Below are 18,514 nucleotides of genomic sequence, written 5' to 3' on the forward strand. Positions count from 1 at the left end.
GCAAAAAGTAGGTGCCTCGCCATCTCCCCCATCCCCAGCCCAGAAATAACATATCAAAAATTAACAAATGGTATTAATGAGGTTTGTTATTATTCCTTGATGCTTTTATAATGTTTTGTTGTAGGAAGTCTTGAGAAAGTTTGAGATATTTAGAACTAGTAACAAGAGACACTTTTAGGTGAGGCGGACATGTAGTTAAATGTTTAAATACTATAAGCTGTCTCTTAGCTGTGTGTGCATGACTCATCAGCCTCAAAAACATCACGTCTGAGTCACCAGACTTAAAGGTTCAGTGGTCTAGACTGCAGGTGCAAGACTTGTGTACTTGGTTCTATAGCAGGGTCTGCATGTGCCCAAACCTGTTAATGTGTTATTGGAGCATCACAGTGCTGTACGGCTTGTGTGCCCAAGAGAAATGATTACCTCATCGTATTGACTACTGTCTATTCTGTATCGCCTGTATCTTCAATAAAACGTGCTCTGGTTTGGAATAAACATGTGGCCTAACCTCCTTGCTCACATCCACTACCAACTTACCAACTTGTCTGACAATATTGACCCAGTCTTGTTCTATTACCATTTGTCCCCAAATGTCAACACCCGCCTCCAACTCCCCATCAGTTCTTGTGGCTCACATCCCCCATCTAGAAGGAGCAATGTGAGCCTGCTTCAACAGATGATCCTTCACTTTGCTATTGAAGGACCTGCTGGTAGAAGCTAGAATAGTTTAATAAAACCTCATTGCAGCAAGTTAGGTGCAGGTCCCAGCGGAAGCCGCCCTGTGCCCACGAATCTATCCCTCTTCACTACCAAGGACTCCTTCCCATAGGAGAGAGAAGGGAATCGAGGGCCTGATTCATACACTGTCACTAAGCTGTGTTCGCACGATGCTGGTCGATTTTCGCAATCTGCGCATGCATAAAAGACGCCACGCGTGTGCGCGAACCAGTCGCGATTGGGATTAATTGCAATGAGAACACAGACGCCCCACAAATTTGAGTGACAGAATGTGCCATTTGTGGGTGGTGACAGGAGGAGGTCGATGGAAATGGGGGGGGGGGGTGGAGGTGCCAACGCAGGCATGCCTGAGCATCAAAACACAGTTTCAAGGGCGTGCATAGTTAAGACGCAGCATCATAGTACACGTCATATGGCTGTATTACACACTGCAGCACTCACAGTGCTTGTGGCAGGGAATGGTCAACCACAAGTGCTGCGTATGGGTCCTATGTTACTCCATGTTACCGATTGTTGCATACACTTCCTGGAGATGACGTGTGTTACTAGGGGAAAGTGGGCTGTCGAAGTCAAAAATATTAAATACACTACAAAATATGCCTAACATCCCAGACTTTAACAAAATCCCAGTTTACATTTCAAATAGGCCTAAAACACAATATCAGATTGTTCTGTCCAAAACTTTTAAAATAGACCTTGGATTGATTGGGAGTGTAAATACCGTATGTTTGCTTCAATTGTTAGCTTGGACAATTGGAATTTGTAGGTGATCAAATAGACCCTGTACGGTAATTGTCTCTGGTCTGCAGAAAACCAACAAGAAGGTCAGATAACATACAAAATGCTAAGTATATGCAGATCTTTAATTGTAGCTCCTGACTGCATTTTGTTTAACACACCCTGTGCATGCCATTATCTGTGCATTTTTCTATAAGTTGTATTCTATATGTATATATAGCACAGATCAGATATCAGAATTAATAGTGACATGTCCAATGTATTATATATATCCTGGCTTTTTCGGCTCACACAATACAAACCTGCCTCCTAATCAATAATTTACACATAGTAGTCACACATACAACCAAGTAGATATTAGCAATGTCGGATTTATGTTTAATAATAGCATATAACAATGGTTGATTTGAACTAGCTTTTTGGCGGGAACCCAGAGGTGAACATCTGCAATAGCATCCTGAGCCTAGGCATCACCCACTGTTTGAACCAACCAATGACCCCCAGTGAACTGGAAACATTCCGCCCCTGGACCAATGGAAGAAGACACAGCCTGCTATTATACACACCCATAAAATGTAACTGTATAAATTAGGCTCCCCTGGTCCAGAGAGTAGTAGCTGTATTCTACAGTCATCTGGTGATGACTGCACTCTGGATCCAGGGAGCGTATGCTAATGTATGTATACTGGTTTGTAACTGACCTTTTTCCTGAATTGCTTTGTACCACTGTATAACTTGTGATAATAATGTTATATCCTTTTAATATAATATTTACCTTTGTGCATTGGACCACAGAAACTGGTGTGTGTGTGTGTTCACTTGTTTTCACATAAGATTATTATACTGTGAATATATATTGCACTGTAACTCACATTGTATTTTGATACGAAGATAGCAACTATTAAGCATACTGGTGGTGTTACAATAAGGGAAGGCATTGCATATGCATCACATGTTGCATACACTGTGCATCCACATTTGCGTATCGCCATATGCAAGGTGCTTCCACGTGGAACCAACAACCGTAGAGAGATTTAAACAGGAACTCACAGGGCGTCTAAAAACATACCGCGATCGCACGGCAAGACATAGTGGGTGTGCTAATGTCTTGCCGTGCGATCGCAGGCTTTGCATACTTTGGCAGCTGACTGCTGCGTGCGAAAGCATCTAGCGACCGGGTCTGAAACGGGCTCAAAGAACAGATTCAACCTTGCCAGGGATGGGCCCTTTATAACGTCACCAAATTGAGGTGCACTAGTAACACTGCGTCACAGAAAAATTCTATTAACAGCTGAAAGAAATAGCGCAGCAGTTCAGAGGCAGGAATGCACTAGCATAAGTAGATCATATTTACATATACTAATTTATTTTACTTCACCTATTGTAGGATATCAAATCTAGTCACCAGGTGTGAACATTAGTAATAGATGTAACCCAATATTAATTCCCTAATGCTCAGAAGGTTAATTAACTCCCTTTTCTAGAAGAACTACCCATTTGACCCCTTCAGATTTATACCCAAGGCTCTAAACAAGATTCATATTGTATAGCGCACCTACACTTTCCCTTATCTAAAGAGGGCTGGGTACCGGATGCCAGTGGTCAGAATCCATACCCCCCCCCCCCCCCTCCCCCTCCCCAACTGCTGTTAGCTTTCAAGGTTAGAAGCCTCTAAGGGGCCTATTCATCAACACTAAAATAACATTTTTAAAAGGACATTTTCCTTAATTACCGTTATGTTAGTATTCATGAAGAGACTTAATACAGGAGATATCACTGATATCTCCTGGTTAAGTCCCCCTGCATTCATTTCCACACACCTCATATTATGCTATTTATCAAACTACGAAAATTATGTTTTTTCCGAATTTGATGGAGTTACTATCCGCCACTGTGAGGTGGCGAATAGCAGGTGAGACCTTACCTGTGTCCAGGGCCGCCATCAGGGGGGTCTGCCGGGCCTGGAGTCCCGGGCCCGGAGAGAGCGGGGGTCCGGTGACAAGAGGGTAATGAAATCGGGCTTCGGCAGCCTGGGAGAAACGGCGCAGCGCCGCCGCCAGTATTTGATGCATGGCACTACAGCTCGCGGACCGGCGGCCAATCAGGAGTGGCCACTATGGCCGCTCCTGATTGGCTGCTGGTACGCGAGCTGTGATTGGCTCGCGGCCAACGCCATATTTGAAGTGCTCCCGGCAGCGCTGCGCTGTTTCTCCCAGGCTGCCGTTGTGTGTCTGCGCCGCTGACTCCCGGGGCCGGGCCCGCTGACACTGAGAAACAAAGTAGGACCCGGAGTCCCTGCCGTATGCCCCTCCACCTAGTGCAGCTGGCCTTCCCTACCCTAACCCCCTACTCCAGCCAGCCTTCGCCTGCCCTGTGCTCCCCTTGTCTAGACAGCCTTCTCTTCCCTGTGCCCCCCCAGTCCAGCCAGCCTTTCCTTCCTCTGTGCTCACCCTAAACCAGCTATCATTCCCTGCCCTGTGCCCTCTAATCCAGCCAGTCTTTTCTGCCTTGTCCCCCCTTTCCAGTCCAGCCTTCCCTGCCCTGTGCCTCCCCCCTAGTACACCTAGCCTTCCCTGCCCTGCCCCCCTCTAGTCCAGTCAGCTATCCCTGCCCTGTGCCCCCCAATTAAGATCCAGCCTTCCCTGCCCTGTGCACCCCCAGTCCAGCCTTCTCTGTGCCCTCCCAGTCCAGGCTTCCCACTTGTATGTCCCCATGTCCATCCTTTCTTCCCGAACCCAAACTTTGAGAATGTTTAAACTGGTTTAATCACCAATTGACGTCCCACCCCCAAGTGTAACTCCACCCACATTATACAAAGCTCCACCCACCTCTGTGCCATCCCCAGGGGGGCCCTGCCTATTTTGTCAGTACCGGGCCCCACGATTTCTGATGGCAGCCCTGCCTGTGTCAGCATGTGCAGGCCCCCCGGTGTCTTCCTCCAGCACTCTGGTCCCTCCTCTGGCTCCGGTGGCTGCTCGGACACTGTGTTCTTCCAGCAGAACACAAAAAAAGTTTAGAAATGTTTTTTATTTATTTTTTCCTGAACTGTACTGTGGACTGCTGGGAGAACACGTGTCAGAACAGCCACCAGAGGCACTGCAGTGGCCAGGTAAGTGCGGGGCAGGGGGAAGGCCACACAATTTACCGCAGCTGTAGGCAGTGCTGCGCATGCGCTGGTTTTACAGATTCCAGCTGCGGTAAGGTAGAGTAGATAGCTTTTTGGGAAATAGGGAAAACTGTCATCGCAAAAATGGCAGCTTTTCGGAATAGACAGTTATGGAGAGGCGGAATGATGAATTCCTCTGATAATTAGGTAGAACTCCATGCGAGCTCTAAACCCAATTACCTCCATTGAATTTTAAGTCATGATGAATAGGTCCCTCAGTTAGAAGAATTTGTATTCACAGGTAGTTCAAGCATTACACATCTCAGGCACTTCACAGTTTAACTCAAATATTTAACAACTTTTTTGTTTGGGATATCCCAAAGTTTATAATCTTTTGCTCTAAAGGGAATATCCAAAGAAAAATACAGTCTTGTGATTTGTAGTCCAACTTGGTTTTTTGTTTTTGTTTTTTCTTTTAGAAATGCAGCCAAATACTCTTACGTGAGAGATGTCCGGATTCTTACTGGTCCACGCTTCAATTGGAGTTTTCCCTTTCACTGCAATGGTGAGTGCATGGTTCTTAAAAAAACTGTTTGAACTTCCTCAGGCCAACATCAGTTCAGTATTATACAGGCTGTTCCACTATAGTGCAATTTGCACGCTCACTTACACCATTTTGTTCTAGTGTATACAATGTAGTTGATTCTCCTTTCTATATTTTCTCATGATGTCCAAAAATTTTTTTTTTTTATTTTTTGGTACTTTCCTCCATTGTCTGATCTTCGAGTCTTCTAACCCATTTGAGTTTCTAGTAAATTCTTGTAGTCTGCAATTTTGTGTATCACTTCATTCTTAGGCAATACATATGGGTGTCCTCTAATGGTTAGATGTCAACTTTGATATCTGCTGGATCATGCTGACAGCTTTCCTGCGTCACACAGGCAAATCCACACTGACCTGTCCGCATGTCCGAACCAGCCATCAAGACAGCGTCCCAGCACCCATGACAACTTCGGCTATAAGAAATGGGGGCATTCGTAATCCTCTTGCTGCCACAATTTGTCATTATGGGCCATGTTTGGGGGTGGGGGATGCTCCAACCAAGCAGCCCATAACTTTTTTCAGATACCACAGTTAAAAGCCGATTGGTTGGAGCACCATTTAAGAATAGTAACAAGTGGTAAGAATATCACACTTTAGTCAATCTGGGCTGAAGTCCTTTAGAAAAGTTACATATTCTATACCAACTGTGCACTGAACACATGTGCACCAGCTAGAACACAGAAAAGATAGCCATAAGGCTCCTTGAGGACAGTTTGTCCACCAATGACGTAAAACATGGCTACTGCATCTTTGGCATATTCCAACCATTTCCTCCTGTATGAGGAGCAGGATGCTACACAAGAGCTTGTCACCCACCCCTTATTACCACTATCAAAGCTGGATGCCTCCTTGTTTCAGCATAACTACAGAGAAGACAAACCGTGAACCCACCTATGGAAAAATACCAAATGAAACCTCTCCTGGGAGCAGGTTCAAGTGATTGTGCTTAATACTGAAAACAGCCACTTCCTGCCTCCCAATATTATGTTTGGGGTGTTACACCATAATAATCAAAAGCATAACCCTGTGTAGCAGAATTGGTGTTACCATTAATACGGCTGCCATTGGGTACAATTATTTAAAAGGACCATGATTTTGATTAACCCAATTTGTGGACTAGCATTTTTTTTTTAGTTTTAGTGATCAAACCGGATTTTAAGTTAAAGTTTATGGTGGTTCATGACAGACACTCAGGCTACCAGAGAGAACATACACCCAGGGTGCACATTTGTCTGAGGCAAACACCTGCTGAGGCAACAGTTAGTCCCAGAGCATCCACTGTGGAGACATTGCAGATGTCTGATGGACCATTATGCATTGGTTTAACCCCTTCAGCCTGTGGTGCTAGACCTGAAGCAGGGACCCCACATGTCATTGTGACCTAGATCTGGGACAGCAGAAGCCATTGTGCTCAGAATACATTATGTATCTGACAAAGGAGAGCTATTCACAGATTGAGATCCACTGTAAGACCCTTACAAAGCCTTATTACATGTTATACCAAGTTTAGAGGATACTGTAAATGACTAGGATGCAGAAATGGTTCCATGAAGATTTTATTTCTACACAGCTTCTTGGTGAGAGAATCTCCTTATGACACATTTTCCAATCACCACAAGACCAACAGCCAGACTGATTGAGATAATGGCCACCAACACCCACAGTTCTAGAGGGCTGGATCCTGCTGTCATTCTGGAAGCCTGGCTAAGGGCTGTACCAGGGGCTGGGTTAGACTCGGCTCCAATCACCAGAAGAGGCCCAAGTGTGGCCAGTCCATGTTCCTCTGGATGAGAACCTGGAGGAGAAGAGGTTAGACTATCAATTCAATCCAATCATAACTTCCAGTAGGAGTGCAACATTTAGCTTGTGTTAATGTGAAGTATAAGGCACTGGTAACAGTTCTACTTGTCTGGGTCAACTTACAAGGGGTTAGTAACAATGAATGGATGGTAAGTGTAAAAGGTCACCATAAGACATTCATTTATTTACCAGTTATTTATAGAGCGCACACATTCCACAGTGCTTTACCATTCATATCTGTCCCTGCCCCAGTGGAGCTTACAATCTATATTCTCAACCACATGCTCAAACATACACACTATGGTCAATTTTGTGGGGAGCCAATTAAACCTACCAGTATATTTTTGGAGTGTGGGAGGAAACCCACGCAAGCACAGGGAGAACATACAATCTCCACACAGTTAGGGCTGTAGTGTGAATCAAACCCATGACCTCAGTGCTGTGAGGCAGTAACGCTAACCATTACACCGTCTGTTACTGAAAGCCATAACCATATTGGGGACGGTCAGATAAAGAACTAAATACCCAAGGCAGCAGGTGCCAAATATTAGTTAAACCACCACCTTTTAATTACAGCTCAAACAGACTTGTAAAAAACCTTAATTAGGTGCAATGAGGGGAAGCCTATGATTATCTGCAATAAAGACTATTTAAAAAAGGAACAAGGTAGGTGCATGGAGTCAAATAAAGGGTCCTTAATGACACCAGTGTCTGCATTATAAGAGGGGCACTTACCAAGCCTAGACCTTACATTGCCAGGCATCCATGTGCCCTAAATGGAAAGTAAGTTGTAAGATGGCAGTGCAGTGCCTGGTAACATCTGAGGAACTCACCAACTTCTCTCTTCCCCATTCCTCTTGGTCTCCCATGCACAGCTTCCCATCTCCTGCTCTGACCAGTGGTAGCAGCACAGTTCCCAGTGTCACAGCATTGGCAGATGTTATTGGCACCCTCCACAGCAGCCCAGCTAAGAGAAATGGAGAAGTCAGCCAGCTTACCCATTACACCAGTAACGTAACTCAGGGGTCTACACAGTGTCTCACCTTCTAGAGGCTTTGCTGTAGGAACAGGCTTTGTTCAATGGATCCGGGGTCTGAGAGGCTGCAGCAGCTCTCAGGTAACAGGTGATATAGATCTAGGAGAAGACATAATTTATAAAGTGATCCTTGGCCACCCTCCTCACCAGCTCATACAGGTGCATGCACAGACCAATGGCCACGTATTTCACTGGCTGGGTCCATACACTGAAGCAGAGTGTTAGCAGTAGCTACCACTTTGTGCCAGGCTCTTAGGTAACAAGTGATCTAGATCTACTGTAGGACAAGACAACATTTAGTGTTTTTTTTTTGAGGGGGGGGGGGGGGGGGGGGGGGGGGGGGAGTGTGGGGCTTCTGCTAGGGATGCATTGCAGCTTGGCCACAGTAGCTTATAGACTACTGCAGCACTTAAAGTTCCTTCCATTAAAAAAAAAAAAGAACCATTGTGACCCCCATTCTGGTGCATGAGTAGCCCAATGGCTGTGCATTACACTGGGTCCATACCCAGAAGCAGTCATAGCAGTAGTTACCATTATTTCTTTTAGCTCTTCACCAGGACAGGGCTTTCTCTGAAGCGCAGTCCCAATGCATGAAGATTGATAGATGCAAGAGAGAATCACTTAGTTTTGATATTGCTTAAAATTGTAAAAATGTGGTATGTGATGAATATGCCCCTAGATGTTTATACTCTGTACACCCTTAGTTGCCTCAGAATTGGCATCATGCCCCCACACTAGAAGGTGTAACCAGGAGAACATAACCATCCTCACCAGAGAGACATCTGTCCCAGTGAACCGGAAAGCATCAACCATGAACCGAAGTTGGCTTAGCCGGGTCCTTGGGGATGTGAAGGCGGAAGAGGAATCTTCTTGCTTACCATCCACCAGGCACCTGCACAACAGGACAGGTTTAGTAGAAAGTGGAGCCATGACCACAGCAGTTGGACAGTCACTGGTATAACATACCCATTGTAGGCAATGATGTCATAGTGAGGGTCAGACTGGACATCAGGAGACAGCGTGGCCACACATCTATCCACAAACAGCATCATAGGGACGTGGTTCTGAGTGTCCACAGAGGCCTCTATGTAGAACATGTCCCCCAGCTGGAAGACAGAGGAAGGTCTGGGGGCACTCCAGTCATCTGTAAGGTAATCAGAGGGTTAGAGACCAAACCAGACCCAGCACCATCATAGCCAACACCTCACTTACCCATCATCAGCTGCAAGGAGAAGGACAGCCTCTCTTCTGAGGATGCAGTGGAATGAAACGGAACCCATGTTGGCTTGACGGCCTCACTGCTCACATTGCCATGTCTACACAAGATAAGGGTGGGGGGGGGGGAAATCATATCTATATCAAACAGGTCATATGGTGTTACATTTATGTCTCATCAAGAATTTTAGTGGCCACAACAGGGCAGGAGCTTATGGACTAGGTACAGCAGCATATACTTCAGGTCTTAAAAGACTAAGGTTTTGAGCAACATTCTTTGATCCATTTCTGTGAAATCTAAGTAACAGATATTTGCTCCATATACCTAGTGGGAAGCCTATACATTACATAGTCAGCACTAGTGAAAATTAGGTGCTAAACTTGCAGCAAGTTAACACATGAGGCATTTATCATGCCTCATTAAAAGTAGCAACAGTGCAAAAAAAAGCAGCTTTTCAAAGTCAGCTTTCAGAATTGACTCCAATCCCCACCTACAGCCGAGGTATCCATAAGAATTTCCGCACACTGCTTCTGTCTCCTACCCCTCCTCGCCAACCTAGCCGCTGTCTAACCAGAGATACACCCCCCCTCACTCAGAGTTGTAGCACATCCCCATGTCTGAGCCAGCCAGATCCATCCCCTCACCACTGTGCAACACCCTCGGCCGCCAGTGTCAGTGTTTTCCCCACCAGTGTATGTAACCATCCCCTTGTCCCAGCCACCTTTCCCCACAAGTTTCCCAGCACCCCTGCAGGACTTGGAGGAGCCCAGAGCCACAGGAGGTAAGAAGAGACAGCTGGAGGTATCTGCCAGCCTCTGCAGCAGAGGAATCTGTTCAGGCTAGGAAGATTATAAGGGGCTGTATGTCATTTTAGGATGACATACAGCACTCCTGGCCAACCTTTGGCTCTCCAGCTGTTGTGAAACTACAAGTTCCGGCACACTCTCCCACCAATTAGCTGGCAAAGCATGCTGGAACTTGTAGTTTCACACAGCTGGAGAACAAGTTCCAGCATGCTTTGCCAGCTAATTGGTGGGAGGGTGTGCCGGGACTTGTAGTTTCACAACAGCTGGAGAACCAAAGGTTGGTCTGGCGTACAGTATCACCAAGTTCCAAAAAAAAAAAAAAGCTTTCAGAATTTGATGAAGGGCACTGACAATTTTTACAAAAGCAGGTGACAGTTAAGAGATTGTGACTAGATCCTTAAGTGAGAAATGGGGCTGGATGCAGCAATGCGGTCAAACACAGAACACGGGTCTTTCTGCATTTCTGATATGCGTCAAACTTGGATGCGGCAGATAACACCATCTTCTATAAAAGCCTATGGGCTTCTCTCCGCAAAGTGCTGCGAGAGGGATCCGATGGGATCCCTCCCAGTAACCCCCCACCTCAACATGCGCCAGAGGATTTCTGGGTCATAGACCCAGAATTCCCTCATTCGCAAAGGACAGCTCTTACCGAGGGAGATGTCCTTTGCTCCTATGCATGAAGAAAATGGTAAACACCGGCATGCAGAGAGTGGCGGGAGGTAACGCATCCCCATCCCTACATTTATTCAGAAACCAGACCCCATAATGTTACACAGGAGCACATAATCTCCAGCACAGACCAAGGCTGAGAGTCACTAGTGTGACCCCCCACTCACCGGGGGTAGAAGCACTGGATGGGGACCAAAGCAGAGTTAGTCCTGGTAATGGGGACACTGCTGGAGGGCTTTGGGTTGTAGGACAGACTGGTTATGTAGATCAGAAAGCCTGCAGTCATCTGAGGACAAGAGCAATATTATCCATTTATTACACAGACACCAAGTACTACACGCAGATCAGTTGTCCTCCCTGACAGATAATACAAGTTGTGTCACTATAGTGTGTATAAAGAACCCTACATTATGTCCCAGGTCACTCCTGACTGGTAAATAAATGGGGGCCTTCAGCTCAGATGCAGAAGTCAACATTTGTTGGAGACCAGAGCTTCACAACTCCAGTCCTCACATACCACCAACAGGTCACATTTTCTAGAGTTCTTTATGAAGCACAAGTATCCATTTTTCTGGGTCACCATTTATCCGACCTGCTTCCACAGACAGAAATCCTGAAGATATGAACCTGTTGGTTGTACTCGAGGACAGGAGTTGGGTAACATTACTAGGCTGCAGTTGGGAATATCACTAGTAGCACTGTAGGGAACAAGATTTGTGAGTGTTTGAGAAATGGGATCACCAAGGTCAGGGTTACCCAGCTGTGGAGCAGGAGAAGTCCCTGCATAAAAAAAAAAAATGCTAGGGGGATTACTGGGACTTATGGTTCTTCTGTAGCTAAAGACTCCTATCCATGCTTCAGTCACAGAGCATGTAATGGTGGTTTATATTTTAGAGCACCACGGAAAGTAATACCCATTAGAATGTCAGCTCTCATACATACACATTACAGGGGGATCGTTACATGCTGGATAACCGATATTTCTGCAGAGGTCAGGTTTCATGGCAGCTTCTTAAATACTTCATACACATTACACTAATTATGGACACAGCTGCTGTTTATTAGCTTATAAAGTGATAAGCAGGTATAACAACTAGTGTCAGCTTTGGAACTAGGCATAGTCCAGTATACACAGCAAATTGACACCAAATGTGTACATACACATAACCAGCCCCTGCAGAACCATTACAGTAATACATAACACAAGCTGCAGCCAGAAGAGACTACAGCCCTACAACAAACAATCCCATAAGACCACAGCCAGGATCCCCCCCTCAATCCCCCACTTACCTGTACTGCGTTCCCACACTCCTGGAGGCCAATCTCAAAGATCACACTGGTATCAGAGCTCTGGGAACCAGGCTTGCAGGACTGGGGTCCTAGGCTCAGATCTGAGGCCTTCACCAGCTTCCCATTCCCATACAGGTCTCTCATCACAGTCACCACCATTGTGTCCTCACCACACTGCACACTGATAGGAGAGCTCTGGGGTGGTGCCAGCTGTCTAGACTGAGCAGCCCCCCCATCATACCTAACAGGGGACCCCCATCCTGACACAGGCTGAGCACCCCATCTGGGAGACCCCAGGCCAGACACAGGCTGAACAACCCCCACAGAGGGCTGGTAATGCCTCCACCAACTGTCTGACTGGCGCCTAACCAAGACATGCTCCCCAGCACTGGCAAATCCTGAGCCATAAACCAGCACAGCCACCAGCAGCCAACTCCACCTCACCCACATCCCCATTCTGCCTGCAGGACACACAGCACAAGGACAGGAGTGCAGGGATCAGCCCTTTATACCCCTCCCATCAGCTGCTAATACCCCCACCTGGGGCAGATAATGATCACTCACACCTGAGCATGTGTATGTGTGTGTGTGTGTGTGTGTGTGTTATACATACAAGGAGGGGCTTCCCAATGAGGATTGTATTTTATCTCTAAAATTGCTATTAAATTATATCATGTCAGCTCTTTACAGAGCATATTTGAAATATCCCATCCAAAGTTCCTCCCTGTTTACTTATAACACATTTTAACATTACATTTACAATTCATGAATTCACAATAAAATGTAATTCATTGCTTCTCATGCAGCCCTCAACACACACTAGCAGTCCAGGTTTGAAGGAAATCCACGCTTGAGCACAGGTTACTTAATTATTACCTGATTTAACCATCTGTGCTCAAACATGGCTATCCTTAAAACCTGGACTGTAAGTGTGTATTGAGACTATAGGGCAGTGTTGGCTAACCTTGACACTCCAGCTGTTATGGAACTACATAACCCAGCATGCACTGCAACAGTTTTGCTATTAGGGCATGCTAAAACTGTGGCAGGGCATGCTGGGATATATAGTTCCACAACAGCTGGAGTGTCAAGGTTAGCCAACACTGCTATAGGGTTTCCAAATCATCACTTTATTTAGGGCCAGTTATGAATTATACCCCTTTTACACCAGAGCAAAAACCTGGGTTTTTGCTGGGTCTACCCATGTTGCAGCTCAGTGTAAAAGGGTCCCTGAAAAATAACCCAGGTCAAGTGACCCAGCAATCCAACCCAGGTAGCTACCAGGGTTGGACCCAGGGTGGACCCAGGTAATGGTGCAGTGTAAACGGTGCAACCCGGGTTATCTGACCTGGGTCATGCCTAAAATGAGCTGATTGGTGGTTGTGGAGCAGTCACCTCCCACTTTTTATGACCTCACAGGTTTAGTAGGGCAGACCTGAGTTCAGTGTGAACAGGGCTGACCTGGGAGTAACCCAGATCGAAGGTGCAGAGTAATACCCCTTTTCCACCTAAATTCCGGGTCTCACCCGGAGTTGGAACAAAGTTCCTATCCGGATCAGACCCGGAATTTTGCCGGCGCCGACTCGGGAAATTCCCGAGTCAGCGCCTCTCACACCGCAGTCGGGTCTGCATAGACCCGGCTTTTGCGGAGTGAAGCGCCACTGAAGCCGGACAAATCGGCCGGCTAGCAGCGCACTCCAGGTCATCGTGACCCGGAGTGCGCTGTTCTCACAGCAGGGTTTCACGGGCTACGCCCGTGTTAGACCCTGCTAGTTACCTGGGTTGGATTGCCGGGTCACTCGACCCTGCGATCCAACTCTCTCCCCTTTTACACCAGAGAGCTGCCCGGGTTAACCCTTCAAAAACCCGGGTTTTAGCTCCGGTGTAAAAGGGGTATTAATGGGTCTGACCTGGGTCTGACCAGAGTTGGACCTATGACCAAAAACCCAGGTCGGACCTGGGTTTTTGGTGGAAAACAGGTATTACACAGTTCTGTGGCTACTTAACACTAGGTAAAAAAGTAACTTGAAATCAGCCATCTGGAGAATCTGTGTAATTTATATGTGTCCCATATTAAAGGGCTGAGGTGACCCTACGCTGATGGGCGAGTGTGAGAAGCACTGATATATATGTACAGGTATGTGAGCCCCCCCCTTACTCCTAGCAGCCCCCTCATCAGTGCTCCTCACAGTGACTGCAGGAGGAAACATGTCACTGTCCCCTGGGTTTACCACCGCTCTGGATAAGTGACCCAGTACCTGTATCGCTGGCACCACCTGTAACTAATGTGCTGTAACACTGCGCTACGTCCATCCCTTATACCCGCACCATAGTACGAGTATGGTCACCCCGTCACCATGACAGTCTGATCCCCGCAGCCTAAACGTTTCTCTCATTTTCATCTATTTCCCCTCACATTGTATTTCTGTCCCCGGCACATGTACACAGTGGGTAGGGGCGGGCGGGTAAGCGCAGCAGAAGTGCAGTCAGGACATGTTCAAAATGCGTCCAATGGCGACTACCAGAAAGACACATATGCGCCTGATCGGTGCTGCATCACCTGCGGGTGCTCACCCTCTGCTACAAAATATAACCTGATGATGATGGTGACAATCAGCGGCCACTTCTGATTGGCTGAGCACATCCAAATCCACTTATGCTAATACTATAACAATGTGACCAGGGCAGTAGCGGGGGTGATATTCCGCCCTGTGTCGGCACCGCCATCCGGACATGTGAGGTTAAAAAAAGAGGCTCCGGGCCGCTTTCTAGGCCGCAACATCCAGACACCCTGCAAGACAAAGGCTGGTGCCACAGGGAAGCGGCAGTTCCGATCCCTGCACACTGGGTGGCAGCACCGCTCTCCCACCCTGCTGCAATCTATTTGCAGTATTACAGTGATCAGGAGCATAACTAGATATTTGAAGTCCCCATAGCAAAAGTTTGTAAGGGCCCCTATGTACCACCCAATGGTGAAAAATGGGCCCCATAGCAGCTGCACCCCTTGCACCTATGGTATTTACACCCATGACAGTGATATTACCCATCAGTCAGCAGCAATTATGCAGATTTCCATGTCATGTGTTGTATAGAGGAAGCGGACAGGTGTCACGTGACCGTATTTCATCCTTTCATCCTGTCTCCGTCTTACTCTAATTTCCATTTACAAGGTAAATGTAACTTTATTAGTTATTAACAACATTGGTCAGCCTTGTACTGTGCAGCCAAATTATGAACTGTTTCAGACAGATGGACAATTACGCGGGTGTAGAACAACCCATTAAGCAATGGGCCCCGCATGCCAACAAGGGACAGTCCAGGGCAGCAGTGGCACTGGTATGGTGTAGGGTGGTATCAGCTGGCGCACATTAGTACCCTGATACATCTGCAGACATCACAGACTCTACGTAACCATCCTTACGGGTCATTTACGGGCACACATTCATGTCATGCATTCCTTCTGGCGGGATCTTTCATCGCAACAATGCGCCACCGCCAAGGTCTGTAGACACCACATTATGGATGGGGGAACATCCCTCTGAGTTTGGCCTCTTGTTCACCATATTTGAGCCCAGTAGAACACATGTGGGATGCAGTACAACAAACCATCAGTGGCAGGGTTCCACCAGGGGTGAATATTGGGTAATTGTGGACCATTAGTCAGGAGGCATGGTGCACACCATCTACACAGTACTACAGAGAGCTTGTTGAGTCCATGCCCCATCATGCTGCTGCTTCTGCTTTTGGAGGAAAGGAGCATTACTAGGCTGGTGTCTGGCAAATGAGTAACTTTCTCTTCTCTGCGCATTTTAATGGTCCACCACCATGCAGAGCAACAGGGTTCTGGTGCAAAGTTACTCAGTTCTTTTACTTTCCTCCCAAATGGCACTTCACCCCCTTCATTGGGACAGTCTAATGAGAGGGAAGAGGAAATTATATGGAAGGAGCAATTGGAGGCTGGAGAAGAAAGAAGAGTTAGAAAAATGAAAATGGGAAAGGGTGAAGATAACAGTGGGTGCATGGAGGGGTGAGGTCACAGATGTGGATGAATGTGGGTTAGCTGGGGAAGGTATTGAGAGAACAGGGAAAACCAACTGATGCAATGTCGTGCAGGGCAATAGAGGAGTTATAGGTAGATGGAGTGGGTGGGAAGTGTGTAATTTAGTGGAAGCCAGTAAAGCATTGATTACTAACAATACTAATAACTATAAAGAAAAACAAATTTGAAAAGTAGAAATAAACTAAAAGTCTCATTGTGATTTTGGAAGCTGTTTTTTTTAATAAAGTGGGAAATTAATCCAAACAGCAAATCACAGGCCTCAGGAAAATACAGGAGATTCAATGCAGAGTAACAGCCTAGAGGAAGTCAATCATTTTTAACTATATGATTTGGTGATAATACTCTATCTGTGGAGAAACTGCAAGAAACCGGGTCTAGATAAGAAGCTGGTGATGATGGCCTTGCAAGATACAAAAGAACAAGAACGCTCCCAGTAAAGTACAGTAATATACACTGCTTGTCGTACACACAATCTTGGCAAAGCTCATAATGAAAAGTAGGGCATGGAGGAATGGTCCATGTGCCCTCCCACCCGTATGTTCTATATTAAGTAAGACATGCACAGTTTAACAAAACAAGCACTTCAGCGACAGGGACTGCTACTTTTATGGCTGAAGTGCTTGGTTTGTTTGGGCCCCTCACAAACCAAGCTACCAATGGGCTTAAGGCAGATAATGGTGTTAATCTTCATCACAGATGGAATACATCATTATCATCCTCACCCTCATAACTGTTAATATCACACATTATGAGCTCATCCCAATTGGAATCCTGTTACAGAAGTCTCTGTACTTTGTTGTAATTGGTAGCAATTATTTTAAGCACTTTTATGAACATCCGTTTTATCCAAATTAGCTTCCTATGCCAATCACTCACAAGGTTCTTGGCTGTGGTAAACACTCTCCAAGTACACACTGGAGAGCGAGCAGCTTAAGTAAAACTGAGGCAGTTTGCACAATAGGATCCAAATTCCCTTTTTATCCTCCCAGTATTGAAAGGGATTGAGACATGCTAATTTATACATAGACATTGAAATAATTATCCACCATTCTATTGATGATTACTGTATCAGATTGAATCATGGTAGAGATGTCAATTTGGGGGAATTCTTTTAAGCATGACCAGATGTCAATGGATTTTCACTCTAGTTGACTCCTCACCACCACCAAAGGGTCTCTTATACCACTTTCAGACAGAAAAGGGCAAAATATCCAGCTTTTACCCGCCGTTTTGCATGCCAGGTTTTTTGCCATTTTCTGTCCGATACCCCTTTCAGAGAGAATTGAAAATCCCAGGTAATTCACTTACCTGGTAATTTGCAGAACAACCCGAGTTTTTGCCCAGTGTGAAAGGGTCAACCCGGGACTTTTACACAGGGAAAAATAAGGAAAAATAGTATGAACAGCGCTTAAGGATTAAATATTATAACATGAATAACATGCCAATGTAAACAGTAAGGTATATATCAAATGAGAAAGAAATGAGTTATATCTATAAGTGTATTATATTGAGGGCTGACATCTATACGGCTTGATTGAAAATATCAATTTATTATAATAAGGATATATATTAAAAATTACATATATATATTCCGTGCACATTACATTGCGCAATAGAAAAACATCACAGATAAAAAACAACAATTACATAGAAATAACACATAAAAATAAAAAATAAATAAAAAGAAAATAACTGATATTGTTAAATGAATGAGTGAATGATTCGGAATATTATCCAGCTTGTATAATTACTACTGAGGAAGCTGTGGGACCTACCACAGCGAAACGCGTTTTTAACCTACAGCACTTGGATTCTATGTGGACTCGTTTCCAGACCAGCATCATTCATCACTTCCAGTTTTTACATTTTCTTACGTCGGCATGCCAGTGCAAGAACATCTGCATCATACTTGGGCTGTGGACATTTAACAAAGTTAAATGTTAACTCTTTTCCTTCGAGGTCCATGGGGTCCACAGCGGATACATTGGGGTATAAGATCCGGTTACCAAACAGTTAAAACGAGCTCTCTGCTCCCAGGATGCACCGGGTCCCTCCTTCATATACCCTGCCCCGCCATAGGTAGCCAATTCTTTACCAAGCTCAAGCAGGCAAAGAAAATAGACAAGACAGAAGAACCCATGCTCTCTATACCACTCTCTCATAGAGAAAGAAAATTTATAGAGACACCCCAAAACTACAGGTGCGTTAGGGTGGGTGTCCTGTGGACCCCAAAGAAAAAGTTAACAAAGGTATGTTATACCATAACTCTTATTTTCTTCTTTGGGGTCCATGGGGTCCACAGCTGACACATTGGGGATATCCCAAAGCACTAAGCCCTAAGGGGGGGGACGCTCCTGTGTCTCGGAGGAGAGGAGAATCTTACGCCCGAAGGAGGCATCCTAAGAGGCAAAGGTGTCAAATGCATAGAACTTGACAAAAGTGTGGACGG

At 45.8% G+C, this 18,514-nt stretch overlaps 1 protein-coding gene across 1 annotated transcript; it reads right to left on the reverse strand.

The window, feature by feature from the left end:
- Positions 1-6,725: 6,725 nt before the first annotated feature.
- On the reverse strand, positions 6,726-12,488 carry LOC148473767 (zona pellucida sperm-binding protein 3-like). The gene is made up of 8 exons (XM_088459540.1): positions 12,006-12,488; positions 10,883-11,001; positions 9,234-9,337; positions 8,988-9,165; positions 8,793-8,913; positions 8,029-8,120; positions 7,819-7,952; positions 6,726-6,980 (listed from the first exon to the last, which is right to left on the reverse strand). The coding sequence occupies exons 1-8, from the start codon at positions 12,459-12,461 to the stop codon at positions 6,748-6,750; spliced, it is 1,437 nt and encodes a 478-aa protein (XP_088315666.1). The 5' UTR covers positions 12,462-12,488; the 3' UTR covers positions 6,726-6,747.
- Between the last annotated feature and the right edge of the window lie 6,026 nt (positions 12,489-18,514).

The sequence above is a fragment of the Taudactylus pleione genome, unplaced genomic scaffold, assembly GCF_031769625.1.
Source record: "Taudactylus pleione unplaced genomic scaffold, aTauple2 ptg000913l, whole genome shotgun sequence".
NCBI classification, from domain to species: Eukaryota; Metazoa; Chordata; class Amphibia; order Anura; family Myobatrachidae; genus Taudactylus; species Taudactylus pleione.